General features: G+C 26.3%; 2 protein-coding genes across 2 annotated transcripts in view; one reads left to right on the top strand and one right to left on the bottom strand.

Annotated features, from left to right (window-relative positions):
* The window catches only part of LOC129971829 (uncharacterized), a 77,689-nt gene extending 73,630 nt beyond the window's left edge, over nucleotides 1–4,059 (top strand). The window contains exons 28-29 of the mRNA XM_056085806.1: nucleotides 2,393–2,458; nucleotides 3,937–4,059. Of these exons, the coding sequence (XP_055941781.1) occupies nucleotides 2,393–2,458; nucleotides 3,937–4,011 (141 nt within the window). The 3' untranslated portion in view covers nucleotides 4,012–4,059. The remainder of the gene's footprint in view (nucleotides 1–2,392; nucleotides 2,459–3,936) is intronic.
* Nucleotides 4,060–4,681: 622 nt separating this feature from the next.
* LOC129972888 (syntaxin-6-like) lies at nucleotides 4,682–23,766 on the bottom strand. Its single transcript, XM_056087195.1, has 8 exons — nucleotides 23,476–23,766; nucleotides 19,754–19,920; nucleotides 14,965–15,059; nucleotides 13,109–13,156; nucleotides 12,853–12,954; nucleotides 11,155–11,261; nucleotides 9,572–9,666; nucleotides 4,682–7,305 (listed from the first exon to the last, which is right to left on the bottom strand). The coding sequence occupies exons 1-8, from the start codon at nucleotides 23,508–23,510 to the stop codon at nucleotides 7,229–7,231; spliced, it is 726 nt and encodes a 241-aa protein (XP_055943170.1). The 5' UTR covers nucleotides 23,511–23,766; the 3' UTR covers nucleotides 4,682–7,228.
* Nucleotides 23,767–23,819: the final 53 nt, after the last annotated feature.

Genomic DNA, 23,819 nt, shown 5'->3' with positions numbered 1-23,819 from the left:
CAGAAACTCGTCTATTATTTTCATCGGCCTCATAATGAAGTTATAAAGAGACTCATCCCTCTACAAAATAAGTTTTCTAATTCTTGCATATGAAGTATAGAATTTTACGGAGCAAAAAAAAAAAAAAAAATCATCATTCATTTAAAAAAAATTACTGAAAAGTGTGATTGGTCAGTGGCATAGCAAAGATAAGTGGCGTCAAAAGAACGAGCACTTTATTCCTTTTTTTGGTTGAAAAAAAAAATATCCATAGTAACATTTCGTTCTCCCGACATCTGGTTTCTTACTTTCTGACTCATAAAACATAGAAATGACATTTATTGTAATCGCAAAACAATTCGATTTCGCGATTTTGTGAATCTCAACGTTTCAAATACTCCCGCATCTTAAACTATTTTAAGGTTTTATGTTTGAGAACATGATAAAATACAAATGTAATTAGTTGAATCAGAAATGGGCAAATAGAAGAGGACCAGAAAAAAAAAAATACAAAAGTGATGAATGTTGCCGAAATTCCATTTCTAAAAGCTATTGCAAAGAAAATATCCAAATCCATCTAATGAGTATACGGTGAAAAGTTTAACAGACCCAATAACGGATAAAGACGCTTTATTCTACACAAATACAGTATACTCTCGAGTATCCGGCCTAATTTTCTTTTATCATAATTAAGTGAGGAAGGCAAGGCATTGCATTGACAACATTTCCAAAACATTGGAAGCGGGCATCTTTTTCGATGCTCCTACGTGTTGTGTGCAAAATACAAATTGTGAGAGGAAAAGAGTAGCGTTCTGCTCGTTGTGTATTGCTTCTCAAATACGTAACAGACCTCAGTTGTTGCCGCTGTTCCTGATTATAACTGCACAGTGCGTACAGTATTCGTAAATTCACATTCTACTAGTTTGAGCCAAATGGAGGGTTTAGTATTCAATAAGAAGTGAGAAAATGAATAGTATAATAGCAAGTTTTGGTATAAAATCTTTGTCTTCTGGTGGGTTAAATGAGTTCTTAGAACTTCGGCCTATCCAGCGTTTTGTTATCTGGCCAACCCTTCAGCCACATTAGGCCGGATACTCGGAAGTGTACTGTACACAGTAACAAATCATTGCTGATCATACAAACAAGCAGCAAGCAGCAAATCGCAATTTAACAATTACAACAGCACAAAACGCTCAGAAAATACTCCAAAGAAAGATTTCGATCAACTATTCGCTTGAATCCTAATCAGCTACTTTCTCTAACTCCCGTCTGTACGCCACCGTTTTGTATAGCTTCCATGACAGGATATCGAATATTAGAGAATAAATACCGGAACTCGAGTTTTAAAGAAGCTATCGCCAGATTTTCGAATATTTTGGGTGCTTCAGTTTTGTCGCCAAGGCCGAAAGTCATTAACTTTGCATCCAATACCGTAAAACTAACTTCCTTGTGAGGGGACCGTGCAGGTAAACACATACTAATTGACAAAAGTATATATTGTTATAAACGTAGCATATCTAATAAATTTGAAGTTTCTGTTTGTTATTTCAAAAGCTACGATAAGACGGATGCACTTGATACGTGAGGTATAATTGGATGAAATTTGGTATGTGGTATAGCGACAAGTAAGGGAAGGGGGAGGGGCGTAAGTACCTGTTTCAGGCGATACCCTTAGAGACAAAATATATTAAAAAGTTGACATAGAAAATTAAATATTATGAGATGGGATAAAAATAATAGCATGTCTAGGGCGCCATTTCACATTATCAATGATCACTATTGGGGAGAGGGGCAGAATAATCATAAAGATCCCCAAGCATCACTTATCTTTGTTCCGCCACTGAATTTGGTTCTATCGTTAAGATCGAAGATGTATATCAAATTTCAGGCCCAATTCTACAGCGGGTGGACCGTCTGTATTATACACAAGCACAATGCGATAACTAGGAACGCAACAGATTAGGTAAATGAAGGGTAAACCTCCAACCTGATGTACAAAACATGTTGTTTACTATTAGTGTGCGTGAAAATAAGATGGCATCTGTTACCCACGTCCCCGTAGGGAATAACAGATGCCATGTATCTTCTGCAGTATCGTGGCATTTGATTTGTGGAGAAGAGGATTTATTCTCAAGAGCAAAACCCATTAAGTGCTAATATATAAATCCAGAGGATAAAAGTTCTGTTGCTGAAATCCATACATTAAAACAAATACTGCAATTAAAAAAAAAAAAAAAAAAGAGGGCAGGGGGTGTATATAAATTTTTAAAACAAACGACTCGATTTATATTACAAGCATTTGGCTTTTCAAATTAATAACTCAAAGGTATTATCTTGAGCTATTAGTATCTTGTGATGTAAGAAAAGAAATAATAAAAAATACATTGATAAAACACTTATAAACATCTTGCAGGATTTTGAAGAACACAAGAATCATCCTAAAGACCATGCAAAATCTTATGAAGATGGTTATGAAAAAGTAAGTTCCTCATTTCTTTATTTTGCTTTTTAAATTTGTTCTATTTTAATTAATCAAAAAATTTTGAAAAAAGAAACATGCCACCAAGTTGGTGATAATACAAGAATGCTTAGTCCTAAAAAGAATTTATAAATTTTTTAATGGGTGTATATAAAGGGAAGCATTACAAATCTAAGTATGAAAAGTGGTCTACTCAATACTTCTATCATGGTCTTACTTCCATTGGAACAGAATATAGACATTGCCTGCTTTAAAGATCCTAGCATTAATTATAGAATATACCTCCTTAAGATCTGGACAAGTGCTGCTCCGTAATGGGAACTATTTTACATAGGTGCAATACTTATATTATTATATGCATTCAACATTCATTCAATCATTCTACATGCCGTATCGGGGGGGGGTTCTCTTTAAAGTAAAAATAGTTTTAATAAATGTAAAAATAATTTTAATTGAAGAAAATCATATCAGTAGTATTTAATGTGTCAGGTTTATTGGAAAATAAGCATCCCAATTGGTGGGAATATTTTACAGGTGGGCAGAGCAAAAGTTTCGTATATTTTTCTTATGAGGTGGGAAGGGCAAGAATACATGCAGAGCAAATAGAAATCGTTTAATTAAATTTATTAAAAATGGAATGGTGATTTTTAAAAATTAAGTGCACCATTCTTTAAATTAAAAGCACAACTTTGTAATTCTGTAACAATTGAGAAGTTCACTACATTTAAAAGGGCTTTGATTTTAAATAAACAACCCCACTAAATATACTTAATTTTGTATCCAAATATATTATTTCCAACAGTTGCTGAAGTTGAGGGGGAAAAAAAGGCATCTTTTGGAAGCATTCCTTTTTTCCATTTTTTTCACTGGAGGTAAGGTCTCGGCTTCGGAACCGGAGGGTTTCAAGTTCGAGACCCGATTCCACCGAAGAACCGTCGTGTAAGCAGTCTAGTGATCGTTAAATCCGTCGGAGCCAAACGTCCTCCCGCTGGTGTCGAGTGGATGCCAGCTCAGGTGTCGTCCTCGTCATCTGACCGTGGTTCAAAATTACAAGGCCCGTTCCCAAATAGCCCTAGTGTTGCTTTAAAACGGGACGTTAATATAACTAAACTAAACTTGAATGATGTGAAGAGTTTAGTTAACTCTTAATAACCTTCTTCTCTGTAAATAATGTTCATATTACTGTTTTTTATATTTATAAAAGAATTATTCTAAACATGCAATATAGATAAAATTATATAACAAGCAGAAATATTTTCAAATCGACAATACAATCATAGCAAGTGCTTCTATTGAATTCTGCAATATTAGAAAATGAAAACAAATTGAAACTGTCACTAATTCAATTTCTCCCTCTACTTCTTTACATACTAAATAAAGGGGGATAAGAAATCTTCATATGTCCCAAATATAATGTGTCAGCTCTATAAATTATTTCTTTATATATATCTATGTAATTTTTTTCTTCATATTTACAGTATGTGAATAAAAATGGAAGTGAGATTTGGATCAAAGCAGAAGAAAAATATTCAGAACTGCATCATATACCTTGAATATAATTTCATTGATGGCAACACATTATTTACTCTCTAAGATTCCCCCCCCCCATTTTAATAAAGATAATTATTTTTATGAATTGTAATGTCTTTAAAATATACTGTTCAATATTAATGAAATTAAAAACCCAAATTATGCTTTAATGTAACTAGGGTTTAAAGCAGACAGGACCACATTACAAACTTTGATCTAAATCATCAGAATAGTAGAAGAAAATGATTTATTAAAACAGTTAAATATTAAAAATTGTCAAAATTTACAATTAAATATTCTAATAATCTTATAATTGGTGTCTGAAATTATTACTTTTATAAAAACACTTTAAATAGTTATGCGACATAAAAGTAAAAATTCAGTACAATTCTGAATTGTACAAAGTACAATTCAGAATTAAAATGTTAAAGTATTTTTAAAAAAATGACATTTTTTTAGTGCTCTCTTAATTGAATCCATTGCATAGCAGTGAAATTCTTTAGTACTGTAAAGACATTTAAAAAAAAATCCTTTATGCAACAGAATAAAATTAAAAATTAAATCAATTTTCAGCTATGATATTCAAATTTACTAAGTTCCATTGTCCTTAGAGAATAGAATACTTATTTCAAATTATTTTGTTAAGATCCTGTTTCAACAACAACAAAAGGAAAGAAAATACAAGAATTACAATTGAGATTTACAAAATTTATTATCACTTGCAAGTACTTTATATTCTGTGAAACCTAGTTTCTACATAAAACAATATACATTTTTTATTACTACATAACATTTATAATACAATATTTATTGTGATCACATTATGCAATAACAGAAAATAATTAAATTTCATAACAAAAACTGAAAATGAGCAGAAATAACATTTAGCATAAGAAATTTTAACACAATTAAAAATAAAAATACTTTAACTAAATTCACATACAAGATAGCTTTATATTTAAGTTTCCATTGGCACATTAAATACATTTAAAGTAGTAAATATAGATAACAAAGAATAAAATTATAGCTGTTCAAATAGATGTTTTCTTAATCTTTAACTTTAGCATGATCTCAAAAATTACAAAGCCCTGAAAAGATTAAAGTATCACTAAAGCAAATGGTTTTAAACGCTTGTGACTAAGTATGTTAAATGAAAAATACCTAATATTAGAAGTGGGGAACCCCAGGTACAAATGATATCTGATATGTAACAAAAAGTAATACAACATTCCAAGATTCTTGTGTGAAATCTTTTTTTTCCCAGTTTTTTTGTGCTATGATAATTAAATAATGAGTCACTTTCAAAATAAGAATTAGAGATATTCAAAAATAATTTTTTTATCACAGATTAAAAAATAATACATTAGTAATTTTTACTAATTCTATCAATCATTATTCATAAATATATAAGACAATAAAATTAAAATTCAAGAAAATACACTAAATTTAAAAACCACTCAAATTTAAACTTCTTCCATTTCTTACCTTTGAAAATACAATATGGCGAATAATATAAGAAAGTTGTACAATTCTTTTGCAATTTTCTTAAAATTAAATATGCAAGGAAAAAAAAAGCATATGTATGTAGACTAAATCTCTATATGCCCAAAATTATATTCCAAAAAAAAAGCTGGAGTGGATGATGTAGTTAACCCCAATGGTCAGTGCAGTGTCAAAAGAGTTAAATTGATGTATACATGCAGTTAATTAATACTAAATGAATGATATTGGGTTTTTTGTTATTATAAATTAAGATTTTCATTTCTCAAAGTTTGGGCAATAGAGATGCTACAATTAATCTCAGGTGGCAGAGCACAGACATTTTACAATAATGGACATATATTACTCCTAAAATACAGAGCTCACTTTTGCTGTATATACAGGGATATATGCATTTTAATGTAGTTATGAAGTAATAAAATACTTTCATAACACAAAACATGTACAAAAAAACACTCTGAAGCCAGAATTTAGGTTTTAAACTAAAAAATGATTTCATTTAAAAAAAAAATGATATGTGAGAAAACAAAGAATTCAAAAAATAATGTTTTAGCACAATTTTTTTCCCCCTCGAGAAAAACAGTTCATATTATTTAAACAGTTAAAAATATAGGAAAAGTCATTTATTTTAGTAAAGAATTTAAGCTTTGGTACAACGAGGTACAAAAGGAAGGTGCTATTTGCTCATATTTATACTTATGGATTTAGAAAATTAACATTATCAATTATCATTTTCAACCATAAAACTGTATAAGAAGTTTTTAAAAATTGTCTTGTATAGAGCATGGAATAAAAGTTTAAAATTAGTACCTTATTCATTTTTAAAGAAATCTTAGAATAACTGAAGTAATTTTAATAGCAGAGTATGCCTTTCAAAATAAATAATTTCAAATAAAAATTAATATTTTCATAACTCAAACATTATACAAAACATGTGAAAATTCTTTTTCTAAATATGATATATTATAAATTCTATCCTATAAAATATCACAATATATGGCAATATTTAAATTCTATTCATTCAATTGCTTAATCTTAAAAAAATTCACATTAAATAAGGTGCTAAAAACTTATGTCTTTAATTTGAAAATTCCAACAAAGGCAGTGAAATACTCCCAATGCTTTTTTTGATTAAAATAGCAGCAATATTAGCATAACAAAAAAGGTTTCGTATTTAAAAATTATTAGCAAACATGAATTTAAAAATTTGAACAGCTTAAATAAAACTGTTTTATTTTTTCATGGATTTTAATCAATAAAAACATTTATTCACTAAATATAGTAATAGATATAACAGCCACAAAACTACAAACACTGTATTTTATAAACCCTGAATTAAAATCAATGTAAGAAATAATGATTATAATTCCAACACATTTTCTTTCAAAAGAAAAAAATAGTGTCAATCATTACTTTGAACAGCTGCTAAATAAGTGATAATACAATTTTCTACCACTTTGAATAAGAAATTGAAAAAATGCAATCAAATCCAGAAAAAAACAGTGGAACACAAAATGGAATGTAAACAAACAAAATAACCCTGAAAAATATTGAGATTACAAACAATATCTAACACAAGATATATATACCATAAACAAGTTTTTTTAAAAACAATCCATATTAGTTATTTAATGCATATAAGAATAATATCAAAAGATGATAAAATTTCTATACACAATCAATGGATGGCATAAATCTTATGTACAACCACTGCTACAAGAAGAGACAGGAATGCTTCTTTCACAGAATAAAAAATAGAAGTATGACTATAAATATGATTAGCAGAAGCACTCCAATAGCTGTCCACTGTCTTCTATCTGGAAAGATATCAAGTATTAGCTTTCGGTCAACTAGCTAGTTCATTACCAAACCATGTATTAAAAAAAAAATCCATTAAAGTGATTTAAAGAGAAAAAAAGAAAAATTATCACTCACACACATAATCTGTTTTGTATCTAAAAATAGTATATTCTCATAACGATCATTATATATAATTGAAAAGTGTTCAAACAGTTCATTGTAAAATTAATCATTGTTATAAAAGTATCTACTTTCTGAGCTAAACTTCATGGAATTATAAATTTACAAAGTTGCATAAGAAATTAAGGTTGTTCACTGGATTTTAACTCGAAAATTATCAAGAAAATTCAGAACACTTTTTTACAACATCCCATTACCATAATTTGGAACATAGTGCAAGCTTTAATGAAATTATCTTCTTTAAATAAAGTAAATTAATCAAATAGACAACTTTGAGAAGTAGGGTATAAATGATTTCCCAATAACTATTAGTCAGGTAAAAGAACATTTAGACAAAAACAGCATATCCCATCACATCCATGTTTTTTATTATATATATATATTCCACTAAATGTATTATCCCATTGAAAATTTTTAATAACATTTCTTCAAAGAAAAATAACTGAATAGAAAAACAAAGTTGAATTACTAAACATATGTGCTAAAACCCAATAAAATTGTACTACTAATACTCCCATACTCAACAGAATAGAACATGCATTTTATTGAGTATACTTCTTTAAATGCAATGGTATGGTGAAGCATAATGTAATAAAAATGTACAAGCAAAATAAAGATTATTTTTCTCTTTTACACAGTTATGGCAACAGAAACAACTTTTTTTAAATTGTGAACCTAAAGATATACTATAAAAATTGCACTATCTACAATCTATTGTACAGTAGAATAATTATAGAATAATTAATTTTATATGTAATTAATAAATATGCTTCTGCAATATTTGATTAAAGTAATTCTACCTCTAAATGTATACATTGCACATGATACATAATAAAATATTGCAACAATACAATGTTTAGATTTTTGTTTTGCTCATATAGTAATAGTTCCAGGCAAAATATTTAAAAATTAGAAAAAGTTTTACCCCATGTTTCTATTTTTAATCATATAACATCATAAATATTTCTACACATACATAATAAGTTTTGCTTCATAAGTGCTCAGTAAATTATTTTTCTTCTTACCCCACTGGGTATAAATAAATAATGCTTAAGAAATATTTCACACAAATAATCAGTTGAACATAATTATAACAGTTCTCTGATGCATATAAGGATATAAATAAAATAAAAATTAGAATGTATATTCTTAAATTATGGTGCTGGCCATATTTAAAGTCACATATATGAATTTATGGGTAAAGATGGAAAATTCTTGAGAGCAAGAACACTTCAGCAGGATTTTTTAATATCAGAAATGAAAAATGAACAATCTTGGTCTGATAAATCTTGTACAACTTTTCACAACCACAAAGTATTTCAACTAATTTTTTTCTTATTTATCATAACTCTTTCACTTTTATATTTTTTCCCAGTCATTATGCAAAATATCAGAAATCAAGAAAGAATTTTAGTTAAGAGATGGTGCAATGAGAGTTTTCAGCTAAAATGGAGTCACAACTTTTTTTAAAAACTCTGATCTAAAACAAAAATTTCACAATACACATTAAGAAAGTTATCATAACACTGATAGAAAGTTAGTGTAAATGAATAATAGAATGATCCGAATTACTTATATTACGCAAAAATGTTATTTAAATCTCCTACAAGTCAGATTTCATAGATGCACATTTAAGACAATAAATCTGAAATGAATTTTTATCTTTAATTTTATTAAATAATATTTTATTCACTTTTTTCAAATTTTATTTATTTATTTATTTTAATATTTATAAAGTAGATGAACAATACTAAGGATAATTATTATAAAAAATTTTATTTTAATAACATAATATCAGAGACCAACAACTGCAAAACCTTTCTTACTTTTTGCAATAAAGAGTTAATGTATTTATTTTCTAAAATATTCTATCAAGTTTTCATTTAAGTTTTATGTCCATAATAGTAATTTTTAAAGTATGCTAAATCAAATGTATATCTTTAAAAGGAAAAGATAACTACAATGTATCATGATTGAATTACTGCAACAAATTATCCATGAGAAATTACACAAACTCTTAGAAATCAAATATAACAAAGAAAGGCCTAAAAAGTAAATTATTAAGCATTGTATACTGTTTTGCAGAGATATTCAAAAACTTACCACTAGTCATATGTAATGCTTTGGCTATTTTGCTCACTGTAGCATCCATCTTGGATTCTGTAACTTCCATTTCATAACCCAATTCATCTAGCATCCTAAAAATAGTTCAGTTTAAATAAAAACTTTTTTTCATACTTTCACAGCATATTTTATTAAGTTTTGAAGACACATACAATTACAAAACAAATTTCATTCATAATATGTCTGAAAATAGTTCAGCACAAATATTTTTCAAAAAACAAAAAATCTTGGAGGAGAGTTTTCCAGAAGATTTAAATCTCAAAAGGACGAAACCGGCTTCTTTCATATTTCACACACACACACACACACACAAAAAAAAAAAAAAAAAAAAAAAAAAAACATTTTTAAATTTCTAAATGCATGTTACATTTTAAAAAGTATATTTATCCACTTTAAATAGAATTCGAAGTTTTTCAATAAAAATTATTAGCTATTTAAAAACATGTTACCACTATCCAAAATCAGAGATGAGAAATTCTACAAGACATACATAAAAAACATTTTTAGAATCATAATCTGCAAGTTTTTTTTAACACATTTTGAGCATTTTATTCAAAGAAGCATTACCAATTTTATACAATATTAAAAGGTTCATTGGACTAAAAGAAAATTTCAACCATTATTTTATTTTGATTCAGGCTTGTTTCACCCCATATTTTTGCATTTGCATCCACAAATCAAATAAATGTTTCAAAAATTTAAATAATAGTTTGTTTGTTTTTAATTTTCATTCACATTATAAATCAAAATAAAATTCACAAAATGCTTCAAAATCACTACTCAGTGTCTGAATATTTTTGAATGAAAATTTTATTAATTTGTAAAAATCTGAATTTAAAAACAACAACAAGCTTCATTTATTAACTCAGAGTAGTACTTATTTTCAAGCAGCTAAGAATTTTTGGACATTTAATTATAATACATAAATTAAAAACAAATATTTTGTGAATTTGAATACATCTCAGAAAACCTTACACAATGAAATGCTAAGCACATTAATTCTAAAATTTTACAGTTTGTTAGAAAATCTTTTCTTATTTATAAGAAAAAGATTATGCACAGTATTAAGACAACTATAATGGCACTATCATTACTGAAATCAGATCCAATAGACATGATATATCTCAAATTAGTTGAAAATGTAAAATAGATAAAAATAACAAAATTATAATTATATGTTAGAAAACATGTTAAAATAGATAATCAATAAAATGAAACATCAATGATATTTTTTAAACAGTTTAATCAGGAAAACTATATTCAACAGCTAACATCTTTTGAGCAAAAAGTAATCAATTATTGTTTTGATAAAACACAAATATTATGTGTTAGAATATTACTGTATTTTATAAACTACCTATAGTTGCTTAAATTTTAAAATGTCAATAATATTGTTCAATGACAAAGTATAGAAATATACCTTATGCAATTATGCCTGTTTTTATAGAAACAGCTTTAAAACATAATAATAAAATGAGAAAAATTGTATTTCAAAATTAGAGTAACTAGTAAAAATATAGCATATGCACTAAAGAAGATTTTTAAGCAAATGTAAAACTTACACAGACTGTTCCTCTAACTCATTTCTTATCTGGCTGCTCATTGATTTTAAAGTCCCAACAGTAGCTCCTACTCTCTCAATCTGCTCTTCTTGTGAATCAACGATCAACTAGAGAATAGAGTAAAAAATCAGAATGTTTTTTAAGATTTTTCAGTCCTTTTTACTTCCATGGGATGAAGACTTTTTTTAAAAAAATATAATATTAAGGGCTGTTAATGAGTAACCAGCACATCTCTACTTATAATAAAGATAAACATGTGTGATGGTTCTTTTCAAGCTAGACCCGTTTGAATTAGAGCTAATAAATTTGGCCCAGATATAATTTGGAGAGTAGAAAAATGTACTTTGGAGCACCTTTAAAAAAAAAATTTCAGTAGCATTTTAACTAATTAAAAAATAAGCTCAATTTTGATGTTTACTGAAGGTAACAACCAAAAATACTGTTGCACGAAATTTACTTTTACACTGTTTAAAAGTTCAAAAAATTATCTTTTCAAAGATGACAATTTAAAAAAAAAAAATCAAATTCATTTTCAATGTCTCATCAAATTTTCGAATCCATGATTTTCTATCATTGTAGAAAGCTGAAGAAGAAATGTTTAATATCTACGTAGTTTACAGTAAGAATAAAAAAAATTAAGTTGCAATACTGCTAGATTTAGAGATGAACATATATAATAGTATTATGATGCCACAGAATTGGTCTCCATTAGAAAAGTTCACATGTACAGAATACAGACAAAATTATTAAAATAACATGATTTTAATGTCTGACAATTCGTTGGAATAATGGACATGAAGTTTTATCTAAATGGTTTCACTAAAATGAAATACAAACGATATCTTCAGAGAACCAGTTACCATCTTTGGTGACTAGTTTGCAATATAGTGGGAATGATTAGCTGACAGTAGATAGTAAAGGTAATTAGCAACCAGGTCATAACTATTATTCTATCATCCTTAGTAGTTTAACAATCAGAATTCAGAATATAGCATTTCTTTGCTGTCTTATCATATTTGACATTAAACTAAACACACAAATAATTTATCTTCATGGCTTTCTAGAAGCAATGATTGGGACATCTATATTCAGCCACCTAATTACTATGTCATTGAAGAAGACAATTATTTACAACTTTCTGGCTAAAAATTGAATTTTCTTCAACAATTAATACCATTTCATAAATATTTGTCAAGTATCATAACAAGAAAAGGTTTATGTAATAACAAATTAAAATTTGATCAAATCAAGTTTTAAAATAAAATATCATAAAAAAAAAGCAATCTGTGGAATAAATAGGAAAATTCTGAATTATTTCAACTTGTTGATTCAACGAATTATTTAAAATGAGTTTAAATTAAGATGTACGATGCTAAATGCATTTTAATACACACATAAAAAGATAATAAACAGAGAATATTTGTACTTTCCAATTAAATATCTCATAATACAGTTTTTTTTTTTTATTGAAACTGAATTGTTTGCATTAATTTCAATGAACAATTAATAACTAAGATGTAATGTAAATAAAATGTTTTAAATAAAATCTGCTATTAAAAGACTGTATTTCATTTAAAGTTATTTATAATAACCAAAAAGTCAACAATAAAATATACTAAAACAATCTGGCAAGTTACACAACACATTGGAATTTTTTTTTGTTAGTTTTTTAAATGCAGTGACTGAAATTTCAATTACCTGCTGAGCTTTTTGCTGTTCTTCAATAAAATTGCTCTGTGTTGGACTTTCAATTTCATTTTCTAAACGAGTGTACTTTGCATAACCAGTGCCAAGTAAACCCTGTAAAAACAAAATAATGCATTGTACTACTTTAAAATTAGATAATTTTTTTAAACAACTACAATTATTTAAGTTACTAAAGCTTTTTTAAAAAAGGAAAAGTTATTTGAAAGTTTAGTTAACTAGATACAATAAACTAAAAAAGATGCCTTACTTGTCGCATTTTCTTTTCCCTTGTTTCAAACATTTTATCTTTCATGGACTGGAAATACACAAAGTATTAATCAGAAGATAAAAAATCCATAAGAATGCTGAGTAAAAAATTAAATATGTATAAAATTCTTTCATTGGGTAAAATAAACTGCTGGCAATTTTTTTATTATATCCAACATATTTGTAAAAAGTAAAGGTATTTGGGGGGGGGGAGTGCAAGTTAACTTGTGTGATATTCATTTCATTAATTTTTATACAAGAAATACTTTGGCAATCTATTTTAAGAAAACAAGAAATTAGTAACTAACAATAATAGAACTTTTTTGATCAACAATGTCAAATGACAGTCACAAAACTATTACCATGATAGTCACATGCACACAAAAAAAGAATATCAAAATTTTTATCTAGCCTGAAATTTAATTTATTTAATATATTCATTTAGACGAAGTTAAAGTTTATGAATCTAAAATTGAGGATTAATTTAAGGTTTATGAATTTAATATTATGGTAGTTTTTATTATATGCTTGTCATATTTTTTTTTTTTTTTTTTAGTTAAATTACTTTTTATGAAAAGTTTAGAAATAAATAAAATCCAAATTTTTAATATTAATAGTTTAAAAATATTAATCAAATATGCAATAACAATAATATTTTTCAACCCATTAAGCATTCTTTTGTATGATCAGTATTTTAAAACAATATCTTCTAGTTTCATAAAACATAATTTTTATTTGCTTTTTTCACATAATAAGGTCGATACATGATCAGTAAAAAGGAATAACAGAAAAATCATTCAAAATGCTCTACAGTTAAGACCATAGGTCTCAGAGCCACAAAAATTGACACATTTATTTCTTTGGAAGTAAATATTCGATAAGATAAGGTTTCAAAATTTTGATTTAAAAATATTTTTTCTTAGTAATTTGCAGCATTACTGTACAAACAACAGTTGCACACAACTTTAAAATACAAAAATATTCATTTCAGTAAGAATTTTATTACCTTATGATTTTTAATTGAATTTCGATATATTTTTTTAAAGTATTTTTCATAATACTTTTTGTATTAGTCACTGGATTTACAATCATGCACACAGTGACAGGTTAAATACATTTTTTGTGAACACATTGCCATTAATGTATAGTTAAAAGCATAAATTAAAAAATAAAATAACAAAATGTATCAAGCCTAAAACAGTATCGAATTACAAAGCTTTGGACAAGTGGTTTGAATTTCCTTCAAATTTTCGTACTTTTTTTAATCCTGTTTAAAAAGTATAATAAACCAGGGAGTAATTTGAGTTGCCACTGTTCATCAATGTACCTTTATTTTCTGCTCCACTGTAAATATACTACCAGCACAGATAAGTCCTCTGTTATTTATGAGAGAGCAATGAAAAAAGGTGGATAAAGTAAATATGCTTAGCAAAAAACTAACCCCTACAAAAGAAACAGAAAGAATAAATATTACTAGAAAAGAAAAGGCAGTAAAATGGCATGCATTCAGAAAAAAGAACTTAAAAAAGAATTTAAAGACCAATCACCTATAGAATAGAAAAGAATATAAAAATAAGTCTAGAAATTTGCCGTAGTTGTATGAACTATCATTTGGTACAATGAGAGACAAAAATTGCAGCACATTCTATTTTATCACAAGCAAAAACAAGCAAGTGCTTTTGAAAAGAGTTTACAAATTATAAAACAATAAAATGATATAATATATTAAGTATTATTTAAATATGATAACTCTAGAAACTGCATTCAACATTAAGTTTCAGATGTTTTTTTTAATAAAAAAGTCTCTCGTCATTTTTGCCTTTATACATATGCAAGAGAGAATAACAAATATGATACCTGTACTTCTTCCTTTGTTTTTTCAATAAAGGCTTTTCTTGTACTAATTTCAGTACAATCTATTTTAAATTTCTTAGGGTTCTTTTCAACAATAGCTATGATTACATTAAGGAAAATAAAACTGATGAAACCATTAAATATCACTTTTAAATATATTGTTAAAATACAATAACTATACAAATCAAATACAAATATAGCATACATCAATATACTGGTTATTATAAAAATACCCAAGAAAAAAAATTAAATTCTTTTAACAAAATTTTTTTAAATGATCAGCAAAAATACATAGAATTTAATCAGTATATATAATCTACCATCTTCTGTAATACTGGGCAGAATTAAAAATACCCCCCCCCTTTATGGGCTGCAGCATTATCAAATGCAAAATTTCAACTTCTGTCTTGACAACTAGCATATGAGATAGATTTCTTTAACATATTTGACAGATTAATTAATGATGAAAGCATGAATAAAAATGAGTTTGAGGACCATAAACTTTACATTAAAATTCTTAATGCTGGATTTTAGCAAATAATTAGCCGAGGTTCATAATCTTGCATTATTTTAAATTCAAATCTAATATAATGATTAATTTGGATTTGAGTATTCATGAACATTATGAGTAGAGAAAATTCCAAGAAAACAAAACTTCTAGTGGTATTATATATTTATAATCCAAATAATAATTTTTTAAGGATTGTCAATATGCATGAGATTTTCTACTACAACTTACATTAATGAATATGTGACAATTATATTTATAATATTATTAACAGCCTATCTTCGATTATTATGTATTTTTTTTCTTCTAGCTGCTAATATTATATAAACAGCATAAAAAGGTTGAAAAAACAGAAGCCCAGCAATCAATAAAAATTGAAGATCTTAATCGATTTTAATAATGACAATTCAAACACTTTGAATCAAGAAATATATATAAAAAAACATACATAATATAATCATTCATTTCCTCAAATTTATGAAGGAAAATAGATATACATTTCAATATTTTAATTTTATTTAAAAAAAAAAGGAAAGGATTATTTTAATATTCTAAATAATGTTTTGGTATAACTGCTGATAAAAAAAAGTTTATGCAAGGCAAAAATACATCATATTGAATAAATTATGAAACAAGGAATACATTAGAATTGTCACAGACATTTATATTAAACAAACAGTATAATTGTCAAATATATATGTATTATCTTGTATAATATTTTATAAAGTTATCACTCTTACTGAAAAAAAAATCATGAGTATTAAATTTACATATTTGATAGAAATGCAAATGAACTTTAATAAAACATTTTCATTATTAATTCTTACATGCATGATTACTTTCTTGCTTAGTACTTCGAAAAACTTGTGGGTGTTAAGGAGACTAAGTAGATAAGTTAAGCTTGTCTTCAGGAAGAAATCTAAAATTTGAAGTGGGATTTAAGAAAGCCAGTTACTTTACTGCTAGCCAACATATAGCAATTACAAGATGCAAATTTCCAACAAACTAAAAGAGTTCCGACTTAATTTATTTTAAACAAGAATTCATTAAAAAAATATTAATTCTATATTAAAATAAATTCTTTACTTTTGGCAGTGCTTGGCAAAATAAATAAGAAAATGCAAGAGACAAATAAAAGTAAGAAATTTACATTCAAACAAATGTAAATTTCTTAAACAATTAGAAGCAACATACTATCAAAATATTTCAATTTAAATTAGATTGTTAAAGCTTCAATTTCTAAAACTATTTGATTCTGCTATAAACATCTATTATCTTCTGTCTTTTCAATTCATTTATTTTCAGATTCTACAGTTTACAAATGGTCTCTCCAATTTACATACTTTTTTTTTTAATTTTAAAACCATAAGTTTATTTATAATGTGTTTCCTTTTCTTATGCTTTTCATCAAATGGTGATCATAATCTTCACTTGTCCATTTTTTTTTTTTTTTTTTTTTGGCATATTTAGAAAGGTAAGTTTCTGCATATATAAGATTCTCGCGAATTGAAAATTCTTAATTCCACTTTTTAAAATCAACTGAAATCAAATGTTTTATAAAATATATTTCTTTTTTAAGTTTTTCAATTTTGATATTTTTATTTAAGAAAAATTCTCTTACAACTATGATCCGAGACAGAATGGTATCAACAGAATCTTAATTACCTCCTATAATTTCTGATAAGACTTTTTTAATATCTTGCTGATAAGTTGTCAATTTAATTTTTGGGTACTTCAAACTCCTCAAACCTCCTACTGAGCTTATTTGACATCATTTAAATCAAATCAAACACACACAAGAAGAAGACCAACATTGCTTTTTCTTGTAGGCCTTTGCAATTCAAAAGAACACAATTAATGACTTTCATCTTGTTATAGCTTTCTCCATGGAGGTACAATACTTTATGAAATCTGGATATTCAAATTTCAAATCTGTTGCCTATTTTCATGAAAATATTTTTTGATTAATAAGACTTTTTAGAATTTTGTTCCCAGAATATAAAAAAATCAAACATTGACTTTTCTGATATTGACAAATGAATCTTTATTTGGAAAATCCTAGTAATATTATTTACAATTTTTAGGTCTACAAAAACATCAATTTTCATGTCATTACAAGTCTTCAAACAACCAGTGACTACCTTTTCATATCCTGAGTTAAAAGCAGGTGCACTTTATGGAAGAATCTTTAAAAGGTTGGATAATTTAGGTCAATTATGAGGGAAAAAATTTTTTTGTCTAATGATTATGATTGTCACACTTTTCGATATATAATATCAAATTGTTCCTCATTTCGATTGTTTGTTCTACAGTAGCTGCATTCTCTAGACACTTGGTTCTGTAAAAATCCTTAAGAAGTTTCCCATTCTTTAAAAATATGAAGTAATATCTTTTCACTTTGCTGGCAAGAATTGAATAACATGTCAGATAAAAAGGAATAAAAAATTCCATGCAGGCTATAACTATTTACATTCACCGACAAAGTTGAAAATGTTATTTTAAATTACATCATACAATTACAATACGTCAAACAAAATTTCAATTTATTAAATAAACTATCCATTGAGACAGAAAAAAAAAAAATTCACATCAAATTTTTTGGTAGAACACCAAAATCTCAAAAAATACTGTTGGCTGTGAAATAGCCCATTTAAGTCATACATCTAATCTCATTTTTTTGTCCTATTTTAAAATGGAAAGAATAAATTAATCTGCCTTATTTCAAAAGATTGCTTTATCAAGCATTAGACTATATACTTTAAGATCACCGAGATTTTTCAACAAAACACCCTGAACGTACAGAATACTTCTAAATACAAACATATTCTTACAAGAACTCTATAAATAATAATTGTCCATTTTTCAAAGAGTATTTCAGTTCTGCATCTAAGATGTAATAATATTACCCCACCTGACCTGTTGAAAATTCATTTCTTGGCTGCCTTGATCTTGCTTCCCTCTTTCCCCTTCTTTCAAAGACAGTGAAAACAGTTTAAAGATAAACAGCTTCCTTATATTAATGTTCTATTTTTTGTTGGTGAAATTTTGAAGGCAAAATTAATAGCTCAGTCAAACTGTTGAAAGATGTCAAAATATTGAAAAAATACATAGCAGCTTTTTTATTGATTTAAATTGTAGAATTGGCTCTTGAAAACTAACTTTGCACTCAAATATGTTATTGGAATAGGCGGAGAGAAAATGTGGTAAAAAGATCTCAGCATTGTTTTTTTCCCCCTTTAAATAATAGGCTATTAAATTGAGAGGAAAACTTTTAATTAAATAGCTACAGATATTAAAAAGGTCAATACAATGAATTGTTGAACATTAAATAGCCTAATCATATCAAGAATAACTTTTCAAAAAGCTTAAAATTGGAATGTTAGAATTAGAAAGTTTTTTGTTTTCAATTTGTGTGAAATTTTTTATAATTCCAATCAAAGACATGTTAAACAGAAGGAACTATACAGTAAAAATTTTAAATTGATGTCATTGACTTTTCAAAATATTCATCTTTGATGAAAAATGGAAATGTTGAAAAATGACGATAAGTATTTTTTCTATCTGTCCAAATTCATCTACCGAAATAAGGAGAGGGGCACTTACTGAGACACGCTTTTTTACGATTTCAAATGGTATAATAATTAAGAAAAAAGGGAGTGAAAAATAAAGTTTAAAAAAGGGGAAAAATTTTTATTTTGTGGTAACTTATTTCTAAAAAAATCATATAGTAGAATTCCTGTGTATAACAGTCAGCAAAAAATATGTTCAGATTTAACAATCAACATAAAATGTAAATTTAAAATCTAATTTTCCCCAGTTTCTTTGTTTGTTTGTTGTTGTTTTGTTTTTTGAAAATGACTTATGCTGTCATCTGAATACATACACCGATATTTTTGGAATAGGACTTTCTTCTTTGATAAGTGAATTGAAAAAATTGGTTGCACATTTTAATTATCTTTCAAAGATTTTTCAAGAATTAAAGAAAAATTAAGTACTTTTTCAGGGCCCCACATGCAGCAATATAAATATCAAGGAGTTTTCAAAGTTCATGAGAATCTGATTTTAATATGAACTACATACAAGCTGGGGCCACGTAAAAATATTTATATAAAATGAAGCAATGATACATTATGAAAGAACTGTGATATATTGTACAACATAAAATTAAAATAATACATTTCGCATATAATTTGGTCTGTATAAATAAAATAAAAAAAATATTATTAATGAGTGCATACAATATTACTGTTCTGATTGCTTGATATAATTAATAAGAAAGGATACAAATAGTTTCTTCTAAATCTTCCAAATCCCACTCAATGCTACGGAAACTATTTTTCAGCTCATTAGTTGTCCACTCGATTTCTTCTTTACTGATAAGGTTTAGGTCTTTTAATTCACACCACCGTTGATAAAGGTCTTTAGTCTTATTTACAGCTTCCACAACCTCACTGCAAATAAAATTATTATAATCAGTAATAAGTAAATAATTTATCATCAAAAATTACAAAAAAAATTGGTACTTCCTCATCTTTACGATCTCAACCCCTCGAACTTTAGTACAAACCAACCAATATATATCATTAACTTTTATAATCTTAGTGTAATCTGAAAACTGCCAAATAAATCTGAGGGAGTTGCTTGAAAAAAAAAGCATATTAAAATTAAAACAGAGAATCTAAATAAAATTTCGCTAAGAGAAATTATTCTTATTTTTTACTCAATAGAACTCCCTTATAAGTATTTCTTGTAAAAAAAAAAAAAAAAAAAGTTTTAATAGATATTTTTTGAAATTTTTTTCAATTGACAATAACTTTTCAGGAAGAATAACTGCTTTGAATCTATTACAGAAATATTGGAACTGCATAATTGAAATATAAGTAAATTCAAAATTAGTTAATCATAATTTACTGATTATGAATGAAATCATTTAGCGCATTCATATTAATATAGTTCTGCCTTAAGATTAAAATGATTAATTTTTAGAACATTCATAGGTTCAAGATACATTAATTGGGAGTATAAATGAATTAAAACAAAGACTAAAGTTCAGAACTAAATTAGCAAGTTAAGTAAATATTAATGCTAAAAATAATGGAATCTGTATGTTACAAATGAGTGAATATAAAGTCACAAGGAGAGTGGAAGGAGAAATCTCTTACAAGGCTAATCCCAAGATTAGCCTTGGGATTAGTTGAGTGGTGAAGCATGAATACATAGTAAAAATGTAAACAAATAAAGTGAAGTCTTCTGGTGGTGATATAATAATAAGATAAAATAACACAAAAAAATGTATGTAAAAAAAATGTTTAAAAAATATTTAAAAAATGTATGCAAAAAAATGTTAAAAAAATATTTAAAAAATGTATGCAAATATAAAAATTGAATAAAACAGTACAATAAAATGTGCAATTATAACTCAAGAGGAAATTGTAGCAAATTTTAATTGAATCTTCTACATCAAACTGATTTGCTTAGTTACTTTCACCAGCAAATTTTGAAGAATTTCAAAGAAAATCATTTAAGAATTGTGTGGCAACATTATTCATTAACTCTACTTAGGATGAATAAATACTGCTTCCCTCCCTCTCCCTCTTTCAAAACATTTGAATAATAAAACAGCAGAAATTTATATCAGTTTCATACTAGGAATCATAAATTGTGCAAAAATATGCGACATTCAAAGAGGAATTTTTCAATACAAAAGGTCAATATTATTACGACAAAGCATTTTAAACAAGAGCACTGACTTATGTCAGTGAATACTTCACAAAATACAAAATCCTAGTTTTATAAGTTTTGAAATAAAGAAAAATTATATATGGTCTGCTTTTTCATTCATCCAAATAACAAAAACCAACAGCATACAAAATAAAATGATTTCTAAAGTAATCATTGATGCATGCAGAGGTCATGCAAAATTGCTTCTGATTATGAATAATTTTTGAAGCCTGAAAAATTACACAATAAACTGAATTAATCATTCATATTGTTGAGAGTAGTTTTTGCAATAATCAAATACAAGTAAAAAACACATCTGTATATAATATTTTGTGACACATAAACGATTTTTGAAGAATTAATCTTCTTTAAGAAAATTACAAAATATTAATATAATTTAATAATTATTAAAGTAGAAGTTTTATCAGTAGTATTCTTTTTTCACAATAAAAACATCCATGTAAAAGACAGGCCATTAATAAAATATTTTTATCATTTCTTTAAATAAAGTAATATGTTCTACACAATGAAAGAATAACCTCCCCACTTTCATCTTATAATGAGTTACTTATAGTGATATAGCAACCAGCTAGTTTTCAGGAATTAATGATTGCTCAAATTTTCAATTAAATATTTTATGTAATTTGATCTTAATGGCTTCCTTGGCAAAATATTTTTATTCTTCAAATTTTCATAGTCTTATAACTCATACATTTTTAGCCTTATATCAGTCTGTTTATTATTCATGCATCACTAATTTTTGATCAACTCTTCTAAACTTTTGAAGAAGAGAGTATTGAAGAGATTAAACTTTAATTCATAAACACTTTTGTTGAAACTAAACATGTTTTTAAATATATGATAACAACAAATAGAATTATTCAAAATTGGAATCTTACATACACTATAGAATATTTTTTTAAAAATATTTATTGCAATATCTCAAGAGGATTATTCAACATAAAATTCAATTTGCTACAATAAGAATTTATAATATAGAAATAGATCATAAAGCTTGCATTAAACTTAAAATTTGTAATTCAACAGAAAATTTATTGACTATAATTACATAAAACATAATTCTTTATTTTATTTAGATTTTTCCTGTTAGATATATATGCTATTATTGATGGTTTCGAAATCAGCAAGTGGTTCTCACTTAATGAGTGCAAACCTAATATATATAAACCATGTTACCCTTAAATATAAAATTATTAAATTAATAGAACAGTTATTTTGAAAGGTCATTGAAAATCATTTCTTATTTTTATTTTTATAGAAAATATCAGGTATGAAATTTATTTCACTTCACGCACAGATGTGCCAAAAAAAGTATTTTTTAGGTTTAATTTGTAACGAAAGATAACTACATTTTTTTATTCGAATTTTTGTCAATGAGATGGCAACACATACAAAAACCAATTTCTTTCATGCATGAGCTAATTTTTCAGAGCATCATTATAAATTAGAAAATAACAATACTGTATTGATCTGACTAATAATGCAATAAGAATATGGTTATCATATTAACAACACGATTGTTAATATGAAATATAGATATACATAAAGACTGTAATACATAATTCTGTAATAGAAAACATTCAATGAAAATGAAGATATCCAATCTTTCTAATATTGAAAATAAACACAAGCTGCTTTGCTAAGACTTTACTTTGCACATTAAATACTTTTACATAATATAAAATGATAAACTAAAAAAATATATAATGGAAACAAATACATCTAAAATTAATGACAAAATATAATTTGAAATGCATATGAAGCAAAGTTTCATAATTTTTGATATTGAAACTCTTAAGTTATGAAATGTAACAAATTTAAAGTTTTAGAATACAGAACATAATATATATAGAACTGTTAAAGAATATTATAATATTCAAAGACAGTTATGAGATGACTCAACAATAAATAAAAAAAGATATATTAAAGAATCATTTATAAACTAGTCATAGTTAGAATAGTAAATAACATTAATAAGATAAAAAAATTTACAAAGTTTAGCAGAAATATGTGGCTTATATTAGATAAAGAAGATTTTAAATGAAATGCATTAAAAATTGAACTTTCCATTTTAAAATATAATAATAGTGAAAAAATTTTAAAAAAATAAAGCTTCATGGTTTTAAAATGTGCTAAAAAGAAGAAAACATATTAAACTCAGATAAAAAACACTTTTAAATTTCCATAGAAATAGAAAATATAATATACACATATATATATTTAAACAAAAAAATTCTGAGATATAACAAGACTAAAATACTCACTTTTTTACAACGAAAAATGGATCTTCTACTGTCATATCCTCGCTATTTTGCCCATGCAATACAAAAAATGTTCATTTAAATACCTGATTTTTTAATAGCTACAAACTACTTTAAAATACGAAAGGAAAAGAATTAATTTTCAATAACTTTCCCTCGTAGTTTCAGAGGAAAATTTCAGCATTACGTATAAACATGGCAATTACAGATATGACGTCTCAGTAAACAGAAAACAAACATTCCATTACTCAACAGTTCGGTTTCCATACACAGCCATTGAACATGTAGAAAGTTATGTGGTCACAGTGATCAAAGTATTCCTTTACTACTCTATTAAAGTAAAACAA

Source organism: Argiope bruennichi, chromosome 6 (assembly GCF_947563725.1).
Source record: "Argiope bruennichi chromosome 6, qqArgBrue1.1, whole genome shotgun sequence".
NCBI lineage: Eukaryota > Metazoa > Arthropoda > Arachnida > Araneae > Araneidae > Argiope > Argiope bruennichi.
The sequence above is the reverse complement of the archived record's forward strand: the minus strand, read 5'-3'. Positions and strand labels throughout refer to the sequence as shown.